The sequence below is a fragment of the Ornithodoros turicata genome, chromosome 2, assembly GCF_037126465.1.
Source record: "Ornithodoros turicata isolate Travis chromosome 2, ASM3712646v1, whole genome shotgun sequence".
Taxonomy (NCBI): Eukaryota; Metazoa; Arthropoda; class Arachnida; order Ixodida; family Argasidae; genus Ornithodoros; species Ornithodoros turicata.
Genome location: NC_088202.1, coordinates 146,210,825 through 146,222,506, shown reverse-complemented (window position 1 = coordinate 146,222,506; position 11,682 = coordinate 146,210,825). Strand labels below are relative to the sequence as shown.

General features: G+C 50.2%; 1 protein-coding gene across 1 annotated transcript; it reads left to right on the top strand.

The window, feature by feature from the left end:
* The first annotated feature begins 6,117 nt into the window (after positions 1 to 6,117).
* Positions 6,118 to 8,232, top strand: LOC135385128 (uncharacterized). The gene has a single exon (XM_064614304.1). It carries the CDS (start codon positions 6,118 to 6,120, stop codon positions 8,230 to 8,232), a length of 2,115 nt encoding a protein of 704 aa, XP_064470374.1.
* The last annotated feature ends 3,450 nt before the right edge of the window (positions 8,233 to 11,682 follow it).

The window sequence follows — 11,682 nt, the reverse complement described above, 5'->3', positions numbered from 1 at the left end:
CTACCTCCTGCAGGAGCATAGAATGCTCTACGCTGTCATAGGCTTTAGCAACATCTATAGAGCCACCAGCGCAGAGAGAAATTCCCTCTCGCGGTGAGGCGGATCTGGCACCCGAGGCTGGTGTGGGCCAACCGAATAGAGCAGTGCGAGCGAAAACCAATTTGTGTTCTGTTGAGAACAACAGAGGACTCTACAAACGCCGACAGCCGGCGGTGAATGATACGCTAGACAGTCTCACAAAGGATTGACGTCAGTGCGATTGACCTAGTATTGTCGAGAGAGAGGCCTCTGGAGGGCACCTTCTGAACGACGACAATTCGAGACCGCCTCCAGTCCTGGGGGATCCATGCGTGCTCCAAGGACGAATTCACAATATTCAGCAATACGCATCGATGGTTAAAGCAATGTGTCTGTGTAGCGCTTTCCTGCAGCTCGGAGCTGAGAGGAATGAGTTGCGACCCGTATAAAAGTCATGTTTGACCCAACCACCACCACCACCACCACCACCTTCTTCTTCTTCCACCACTAACCACAGTGGCCCCAAGCCTCACAGGGCGATTGGCCATGGTTCCGTGCAGGGTAATCACTGGGGGTTCATAAGACCCACGGCTTCACACGCGGGCCAAGGAGGATGGTAGAATAGTATGATTCCAGCCATAGTAGCAGGAAGGAAGGAGGCCGAAGGTGCGTGGTGATCCAGAAGCTGCCGCAGATGATAAGAAAGGCGGCGGCACTCAATCCTATTTCAAACCGCCATTTCTCAATATGGGAGGCTCCAAACGATAGGATGACGCCCAGGGAAAAGAGAACGCCTTGTCTCGCCAGCGGCTGGGCAAGGTAGCTAAGACGGGAGCGATCATAGAGGGGGCAGTGCAGGAGAAAGTGCTCCTCAGTTTCCTCTTGACCGCAGTGGACGCACGCAGGAGAGCGGCTGACACCCGCATGGTGTAAATAAAAGTTCAGGGGAAGGGCTAGGCAGCGCAGACGAGTCAGAAAGACTTCAACGTGACGGGAGATGCAGCGGTCAGTCTGCCAAGCGTGGGAAATGTTCGCATACTGGGCTGGCAGCAAGCGGAGAGCAGTCAGCCCCTGTAGCCTTCTATACCTCGCCCGCGTGATATAGAGGGCAGGGGCGAAAGAGCATCAATGAATGAGATTTTATCCAGACTGTCCGCCAACAAGTTGGGAGAGAAGCCTCAGTGACCCGGGGTCCACGTCAGAGCTTCATCCGTGATGTAGCTTGGACTCAGGGCCTGCAGCAGCTGAAGCCACTCGCAGGAGGGGCTGGCTAGGCGGTGATGACCCATAGGGAGTCGAACAAGAGCAGGGTATGCACGGGACACCATTCTGAGGGCCAGTATGGCGAAGAGTTCGCTCTCGAACACTGGAGTTGTAGTCTGAGAAGCGGATGGGCCAGTGACAGTCCAGCTGGGGGGAAGACGGCGCCGGCACCCTCCAGCTGAACCGACACAGAGGCATCGGCCGCGACGACAAAGCGAGACGGGAACTTGTTGGCGTGCGCCGAGAGGTGACCTTCAAGCCCGGGAGACGGAGCGTAGGCAAGGCCGTGCTGGAAGGCGTCGGCAACTCGCATGGCCGTGGTCGAGAGGGAGTGGTGGACACAGGAAGAGCAGTCAGAGGGGCATTCAGAGAGGACAGAAGGGATCCGACAAAGACGACCTGCGGGGTGTCGATTTTCGCCATCGCCGGGCGATCCACTGGGTCCGATGCCTGAGAGACTGGTTCCCCTGGTGGTAAAGGGCTTGGCAGAGCGAAAAGAAAGTGTTCACTGTGAGTAGGCGGAACTAACCTTCAGAGGGGGAATGCGGGCTTCTGCACAAAGCGCCTGGTTGGCCGTATACTTGGGGAGACGTATGCAAAGGCGGAGGGCTCTTCTTTCTACGGCGAATAGCCTGCCCAGGCTATGGCTGAGGCCTGTTCAGGCTCACGATAGCCAGAGAGGTGCGAGAAAAAACATTTCCAAACTCAAGAATTAGCCGCATGTAGCACTTGTACAGGGAGAGCCGGGCGCTCCTGCGCATACCACAGCGGAGGATGGTGCCAATTGCGTTCGAAGCCTTCTGGCTTATGACTTTGACATGATGGCACCAGTGAAGCATGTCATCATACCGGACACATAAGTAGCGCAGCAGGTTGGTCTCGCGGATGCTCTGGCCGGCAACATTCAGAACGATGGTCAAGGCCAGTCCGGATAGTATGGGGGGAACAGCAGGACTGCAGATTTCTGGACGTTCAACGTGAGGTGGACGGAGCGCATCCAGGACGACGGCGCGAGGAATCACCTATAATAGTCACCGTCATAGTTCACGTGGGTTAGCAGACGACGAAACTCGAAGACCACGATGACTATTAGCGTCACCCAAGTGGCTAAAACCGCGATTTCCTAGCACTCGCGCGGCAACGGTCACGTGATCCAGCGCGGGCAATTTCTGTGCGCCAGGCCATCTTGACATGAAATCGCCAGACAAACCCGCCATAAGTGAACTCACCTATTCCCGCGCCACCTATTTCAAGCAGAAGAAGAAGAAGTGGTGGAGACTTGCAAGATCTGGGCAATGTGACGAGGAGACGAAGATCTGCGTTCGTTTGGCGCATATACTGTATATGTCATTAGTTACCTGCGTCTCATCTAGCCTAATTACGCCATTTGTCCTGGCCGATTCTGCCTTAGTGGCTCACGCCATCATCTCCTTGGTAGAAGAAGAAGACGAAGAAGGTGGTATGGCCCTTAGTGGATAACGGTGGATAAGTGTGGCTAAGGGCCATTTCATTTGTGGCAGAAGAGAGGAACGGTCACTCCCCGAGGCCGAGAAGAAGAACAAGAAGGGATGGCGGATTCGGAAGCTTCCATCGTTGTCCAGGATGCCAACGGTTCTCCGTGGAATTCCTCAGAGGTATGTGCAGAATCTTTTCCCTGACCTTTTGGACGCCGTAGAACTTGGGTCCTCACTTTGAGGCGACTCATAGTTCCATTACCACTAGCGATATCGGGTCGAGTATCCCGCCTGGCGATGTACTCCCCAGTCACCGTCATTATAATAAAGGGATGTAGCTCCGTATCGGGACCACTGACTTTTTAAAACAAAAACCAATAAAAACGAAAATCGAATGCTTTCAGCTAAAAGAGGAACTGATTATGAAGAAAATTAAACGGGAATGACCCTCGTATATTGCGTGAACCGTATGCAATTTTAACGCCTGTGTCGTGAAGACCATCTTCTGACCCAACCGGTGGGCACATTCTCATGCCCACACCGCCTAGTGCGTGGCCGGAGGGCGTGCTCATAAAGTTTTATCCCATCGGTCGTGGGGAGCCGACAAAGTCACATTGTTGAGGGTCTACGACTCGGTTGTGCGATCGGTAATTGAGAAGGGAGTGGTGTGTATGGCTCGGCTCGGCCTTCGGCATTGAAGGTGTTGGACCCCATCCACCACGAAGGCATACGACTCGCCACCGGTGCCTTCCGGATGTCCCTGTGAAGAGTTTGTATGTTGAGGGCAATGAATGGTCGCTCGAGAGACGGAGACAATTTGAACATGTGAAGGCTGCGCTAAAGTACAGATGCCAGGGCGATGACCCAGTTCTACACTGTAGTGTGAACCCTGCTCTGGAGTGAATCTTCCTTACAAAGCCCTCTGTTGTACCCTCGTTTCCGTTTCGTGTGCAGCGGCTAGTTCCCGTGTGGATTCCGTCCCTTTGGCGTTCCCCTGCAGCAGGCAGTCCTCGATGCTACCCCTTTGGCAGAGACACCTAATAAAATCCAACTTGAAAATGACACAGTTTGACAAACAATCCACTGCACACACTGTCATTCTCCATGACTTCGGGAACCACCATGCTATCTACACTGATGGGACCAAAGTAAGCAAAGGTGTGGCGGCCGTTGCCCTTGAAGGTGATCTATTATGACTGCACGCCTGAACGCGAACGCCACAGTTTTCACCGCAGAGCTTTACGCGATGCTCCTGGCTGTGCGGCACATTCAACAAAACGAGCTTCAAAATTCAGTAATTTACTTCGATTCTCTAAGCTCTGTGCGTGCGCAGCTCTAGGACTACCCTTCCAAGACATCCTGTCGGTGTTAAAGAGAGCTGTCTACGCACAGTGGCAGCAGGAGTGGGACATGAAAGTAAATAACAAGCTACACGTTACACAGCCACACGTTTTCCCTCCGCATCGGACTGAAAACGTCAACAGATCCTCCAAGTTCTTTACCCGAGATTGAGGATGGGGCACACATGGCTCACGCATCACCACCTACTCAGAGGTCAGAATCCGCCAGCTTGCGCGCACTGCGGTGACAGCTTGACTGTCTTTGACGTACTGACATCCTGCCCTCACTTCGAACACCAACGCCAACAGTATTTCACCGCATTCTACAGATACCATGTCCCACTCCACGCAGCCCTTCTACTGGGTGACACTCCTCTTGTACCGTTTGATAATGTCATCCAATTTTTGACCACGTGCGGGTTACTTAGACATATGTAGGGTGTTCAGCATTCCTCCGCTTTTAGCCTTTGTCACTCAACTAGATCATCATGTAAATCTCTCACCGCTCGCACTTGCAGATAGCTATTAACTACCACACTCACTTGTTATTAACATTTGTTGTTGTTATCGTCCCACATATCTCCCACATCATCTCTCCCATCATCATCTCCCACACACTTACCATAGTTTTGGCGCTCTTTGGCCTTTGTTGCCTTTGTGCCATTAAACGCATAATCTCTCTCTCTCTCTCTCAAAATGAATGGACCTGTCCGCTCCCGCCAACTTCCGGCCGCCGCTAGGCTGGCGCGGCGCGGAGAAAAACGCCGCTCGCGTGGTCCGTGGACTTTGGCACAAGCTGTACGTGACGTACAGGCGTCGCCACCCTTAACCGTAGCTGCTTGCATGCCAGCGACGCCTTGCGCCGATGCTGGGGTGGAGGCTCTAAGACCATGGTACACGTGCGCCTCCTCTCGGTCGGTTGAGCTCAGAGTAATCGGCATGGTACGAATGGATCACCTGCTGTATAGTATCACCTTACGCCCTCGGAAAAGAGGCACAATAACCGCGCGTGTGCGTTATCGACCACGCGTTATCTAAATGCGGAAGGGCGAGCTTCAGGGGCACAATATTCTGAAATAAGTTGGAGGCATATGCAAACACTGTAGGCTCACGCATGTTTGCTCTGAGCGTTCTCTTCACTATGGTATGTGTTATCACAGAATTTTTGTTTGGTCACGTGTTGGTGTGGATGCAAATACGCAAAAGGAAACACCGATATTTTTGCTCGTATACTGATTCTCTTATCGCTGAAGTGTCCTGAAGTGATTCGTGCGTGCTTGCCATGCCGCCGCCGAGAGTGGGCGCTTGTGCACCAGGGCCCCAGAGTCTCCTCCCCAAGCAGCACAATGTACTGAAGAGTCGAGTGCAATAGGGGTGGACGGGTATGTGGAAGGCCTTGAACAGACCCGTGAAACTAAAGAACATGGATAGACACATACCGTCCACCCCTATTGCACTCGACTTTCAGTACATTGTGCTGCTTGGGTCCCCATCGACACATGGCGGCGCTGGCATGCAAGCAGGCCACGCGCTCCCGCGATACTGTTAAGGTGGCGACGCCTGTACGTCAGAACGCTAGGGGAACTGAATGGCCAATGCTGGATAGTTTATTTGGTCACATGCCCGGTGTTCCTATTTTTTATGAAAGCGCTATAATGCGCGTGCTGAACAAGACTGCAGAGAGTGGTACTTGTATTTTGTGTAAGGCTCACCACACTGCCGCGAAACAAATTCTGTTTCAAAAACAATCCAGGGAAAAAACATGCTGACGCCAGGAATCTAACATGGTTGCCAGATATGCTACACCGCACTAGCACGCAGTTTCCCTTGCGCTTCAAGTATAGGGGCCATTCCTGGTGTCAGCGCCTCTTGTCCCCTAGTTCTTCGAATTCGCTAATTTCTGGGCGTTTGAAACATAACGTGTCTGTGTCGTTGCTGCCTCGGTCATTTCGCGTTTTTTACGTCGTTTATAAATTCTCTCTTCCCAGCAGGGGACGACGGCCCGGACAAGCAAGCACAAAACCTACGCTATAGTGGCTTTGATGGTTTTCGCCGTCTTGGTCCTGGGCATCGCTTCAGCAGCTGTCTGGGTTCTGGTTAACAAAGAACAAAGTACGACGGAGAAAGCTCCCACACCGCTATCTCCCGGAAACGTAAAGATTCGAAAACTCTCGCCGAAGCCGAGACCTCCTGAAGCGAACTACGGAGATTATGAAGATACCAACGCGACGCCCACGGAAAGAACCAGCCCGCTGAGCGAAGACGTCTGCGACAGCGATCATTGCCGGTACGTCCGCGAGTACTTTGAGGCTATCATAGACACGGACAAGGACCCGTGTGACAACTTCTACGCGTTTACCTGTGGCATGAGTGAGCAGCTGAGAAAGAGCGGCGTGTACGTAGATAAGAGGTATCAGAATGTTGCTACACGAAATTTGACTGAAGCTATACAGAAAAATTTGGAGAAAGAACACATTCCCGCACGTGGGAGAACTCCTTTTCAGCAGTCCGCAGCGCTGTTCAGACATTGCACCCAAGTTGACAAAAATGAGTCTGCGAAAGCCGCCTCAGACTTCTTAGCCCAACATCAGATGGATCCAAAAGGAAACATGTCCTTTGACCCGTTGGACGTCATGGTTAAATTCATATTCGAAACTAACATTCCGTTAGTTTTCAAGTTGGAACAAGAAGATTTCGGTTCTCCAAATTTTACGCTGCGGCAGATCACGAAGGTCTCACTGTTGTTGGAAGGTTCGAGTATAGGCGAAATCATGTCGGAATTATTCTTGACGCCCGTCAGCGATGACCTTGTCCAACGCATCACTGAGGCGGAGCACAAGAGAAGTGAAGTCAGCAACATGTCAAGAACTGGCAGCCTAGTGTCAAATGGCAGCAACGCTATCAAGGTATTGGAGTTGGGGAAATTAGGTTTGGAAAACGGGGACGACACTCTCTCAAAGGCATGGACTAAAGCTCTCGAGCGCTACGAATCGTCTCGCCCCCTTCAAAACATGAAGATAAGCGTGACCGAGGCCGACTTTGGATTTTTTCATCGCGTCTTCGGAAAACAAAGGCTCATTTCGGATGAGGAACTGAGATGGTTATTCGCCTGGAGATGCATCCTCTACCTCTATGAAGTGGCGGTGTACAAGACCTTCTGGTGCATTAACACCGTCCTCGGGGCCATGTCAGTCCCAGCGGGTTCTACAACGGTCTTTCCGATAGTTGACGAAGAAACAGTTAGCGCTGCCAGAGAAGTGGCCGAAAGAATCGTGAACGAAATTAAAGAATCCTTTAAGACCTGCTCGTGGCTCGATGAGGAAACACGCTCCGGAGCCTTGCAGAAGATATCAAAGATGAAGGTCCGCCTGGGATACCCGCCTAAACTGAATACGTCCCAAAAAGTCGATGCGTTCTACAAGGACTTCCCCGACTTAAACGGCCCTTTTGTCCTGGATTATCTAAAGCTGAACGCATTTCAAACAAAGAAGGACTGGAAAGGTGCAGCGGATGGTTTCTCCGATTATTTCTACGACCTGGCGGTCCCTCTGAACGCGAACGAAGCCAATGGCTTCAACATGATTAGCTCGAACTTCATCTCAGTGGGTGTCCCTTTCCTCATGAAACCGCTCTTTAGCGCAGGTGGCCCCCCTGAGATCAACTATGGCATGCTGGGATTCATAACGACGCACGAGATAATGCACGGCTATGATCAAGGGGGCCGTCTCAGGGATGGCACCGGGGCCTTATCACCGTGGTTTACGCGGAAGAGTCTTGCGGAGTACAAGATCCTGGAGCGGTGCTATGTAGAACACATAGACAGTGTTCCGAAAGCGAGGTCACTCGTTGCTTTCGCGCAGGAATACCAGGCAGACGCCCTCGGCACTTTATCCCTCTTAAGGGCGTACCAGAAGGCTGCCAGAGAATCCAGGGTACATCTGGGTGACGTGAAAGGCCTGTCGAGAGATCAGCTTTTCTATGTCGCACTCTGTGTACAATGGTGCGGACTACCACCTACTACATCTGAGGGAGAGACACACCCACCTCCGGACGAGAGATGCAACGTGCCTCTCATGAACTCTGCGTACTTTAGCAGGGCGTTTTCTTGCCCACCCAACTCTCCGATGAATCCGCCGCAAAAATGCTTATTTTGGTGAATGGCGCGCTAAAAATGGGCGCCATTTCCGAACAATGCGGCGTTTATTAAAGCACGACCATCGACGGAGCTGGTCTCGTTACTGCTACAACATTTTGTGCTTTAATGGCTCCAAGGTTTTTGTCTCAACTCCCATCCACGAGGGTGGTGAACACAGATTAAGATTTCGGAGGGACACCCTAGATGTTGTGCTCGGTTACATCCGCATGTAGTTTTTTTTTTTTGGTTCGCGAGTTTCGAAATCTTGAAAAAAACATTCCCGATGTGAAGGGAAAAAAATTATAGGACTGTTACGACTGGTGTAATGTGAAATTCAGCGTAAGCTGTGCGTGTGATGAAATGAGGCCGGGTGAAAGAGCGTTGAGAAATCGACTCCCTGATTGACTGATTGATTGACTGGCTGACTAATCGGCCTGGATTGATTGACTGGATTGATTGATCGATTTATTTGTGGTCGCTCGCTGAAATTGTCGGCGAGATGAGCGGTGTCCTGAACGAGGGTTGTGCTGCCGCGTACGAGGCCCTGGTTTCGTTTTTTTGCTGCGCACTCTTCGTAGCAGTCGAAGAATCGCACAAAAACGCAGATTGGAGGAAACCATAACATGCCACCAATCTCTATCTCCGGCGTTGATGCAGTTCCAAGAACCTCCGTCTGACTCCACGGACCATATAACCACACGTGTGAGGTTTAAACACGGCAGCGCTATACCGCGCTCTGGGAAGACGAGGTTGGTGTACAACGAGACAAACAAGCACTAACGAAAGAAAAAAACTATCGGGTATATACCACGATATCGCACAGTTTAAAATCCCAGATGTTCAAAATCACCGATTTCTACGTTAAAGATTCAATGTGAAAAATCGTGCGACGATAGCGTTGAATAATACTGACAAATGGCTCAGTTTTGCGTGATGACGTCTTTAAGAAGTCGTTGTCGTGAATAAAAACGAGTTTTTTTGGCAACCATTAGGCTTAGCACGGCGGCCACATCAGATCGGCAGATATAGTCGGAATTTGGTTAGGCTAGGTGTGGTCTTTTCTTTCTTTCTTTTTTTTTTACTGTTCCTCACGCGGCTATATATATATAGGAGGGTTCCTGCAGCTGGGCGCGCGCGCGTGCAGGGTTACGCTACAGCGTCGTTTGGAATTTTGAACGTATGGGATTTTAAAGGGCGGATCCTTAACGGCGGCATTTCGGGATATATACCCTCAAACTATATCGCTCTTACAACAGAGCTTGACCGCAAAGCACGCAGCTATAGCCAACCATCATCCCAAATGACATCGTTGTCTCTCTCTCTCCCGATTTCTTGAAAATGGGCTTATTCAGTTATACTAATCGTTTCAAAAAGGCTTTCCGCAAATGTGCAACAAACTTGAAGGCAAAGAATTCCAGTCAGGAATGCAGGACAACCGAGGAGAGTTTGCTTTAATATTCACTGTGACTAAAAGGAATATGTAATCAATGTGGATGGTACGGATGCGGTCAGACGAGAAATATGCGCGGGAAAGGTACTCGTGTTGTTCATTTTAAAGCTGGTACAGCTCCGGTCAACCTTAATAATGACACTGGGGGGAAAAAAATCTCCGTTCTCATTTCTGAGTACGATAAAAGCCACCCTGAGGGCATGAGGGGGGAATAAAATCATCGGGTAAAATTGTCGCAATAATTTAGGTGGATTAATATTTCTTCAAGGCCTCCAGGGTCGCCGTAATCGCGCTCGAGAACGAGGCCATATTTTGTTTTTCTAGTGTTATTATTAAGGTTGACGGGAGCTGTACACATTCATAGATGGTCCCTTTTACTGTGAGTCCGTGCCAGAATAAAGCAAAATCATCCCTCGCGGAGTTGGAATGGTACCGCAAGGGAAGCGGATGTTAAATAAACTGTAAAGTGAAATTTTACCCCCCTGTTTCTGTGTGCGACCTGGTAGTGTTTGCCTGTGTGATGCCTCACATAGAGCCTAAGCACTCAAAGCGCGTTAATTATTACAGAGCATCAATTAGAAAAAATTAAATCGGGCGGCGGCGGGTTGCGCCCCGCAACAGCTAAAAAAGTCATGATGGGAGTATACTCCCGTCACGTGATAGCTAAGTAATACACAATGAACTTATGACCGACTACTAATCTCCAATAAACATTACTTTTAGAATCACAAGAATTACTGGGACAGTTCTTGAAAATATCGAAGAAACAGTATTATTAACAGTATTAAGAAACAGAGATTATCGGATAAAAATAGTTACCGCGATCAAAAGGCATCCAGAACGTCGCGCAGGAACAGCACCCGCATTGCTTACAAACCGTTTGGTCGCCGATCACGGGAACCGCCACTTTAAGGTCACGTGGTGCGCCTTGACGTTTGTTGCGACGTGCGACCAGAACCTGTCCAGGATGCATTGCGTTCGCCCAACGCGCTTTCGTCTACGGAACAATGCATAGGATGTCACCCCTGTGCTCAGAATGGAGCCCGTACTGAGAACTTCTATGAGAAACTCTACTATAACACGTAATCTCAGTTCAGTCAGTAGGAAGACTTACTTCTGTTGGCACGTGTTGTTGCCCATTGCTGGGATGGTTTCTAGCCCAGCTGATTCACTCGGATTATATTAACTGTCAAATAAAATAATACAATTTCACCCTCAGCTTTGTGTACTGGCGTTCATGCACAGCAATGGAATACCTGTGGCATCGGGAACAGCCTGGAAAAAGGGGGAAGCAGTGACATAGTCGTATAAGCAGTGTATAAGCCCCGTTCTGGACTTGTATGCGAAAGCTTATCTAGGTTATCCCTAGGTTATCGTGCGTATATCGGAGCCAATCACGGTGGTGTGTGAGTGTTACGGGGAATCTTATCTACTGAATGGTTCCGACTGATACGGTTCCACGTATACAACCTTATCGACGGTTTCCTAAAAGTTTCTAATGCCTCTATACCACCACATTTCAAAGCGCGAATGTCCTACTGTCATAGTCATATCTGCTAAGTGTGACGTATATCAGCACGGCCACATCCCCCCCTTATCAGACGTTGATTGCTTCAATTTCGCCCATCGCGGGTACTCCCTAGCGGTACCAGGTGCCCTTTTGCACATGGGGTCATGTGGCCATGACGGTGCGATGAGCGGCAGTGAGCCCTTGGTAGCGCCCACATGGCCTTTCTTGTCGTATATAATCGCCGTTCAGCACACCATTCATTCTAGTTCACCATATCGATGATGCGGCCAAAATATTTTTTCTTAACGCCAAACCCCCACATTGCGCTTTCTCTTTTGTAGCATTACATCGTAGCACTGGTGCTTCTATGTTTGACTCATTTCCGTTACACGCAATTTGAAACTACCGGAATGTGGCAGATAAAGGCAATTTGAGGCTTCTGTTGTGTTTGTCTGCCTGTTTGCCTCTGAACGATTCATTACTTTCCATCGCGTTAAAACGATCCCCGCACT

Coding starts and splice junctions, on each gene's coding strand:
- LOC135385128 (XM_064614304.1), top strand. CDS start 6,118: ATGGTTTTCGCCGTCTTGGTCCTGGGCATCGCTTCAGCAGCTGTCTGG.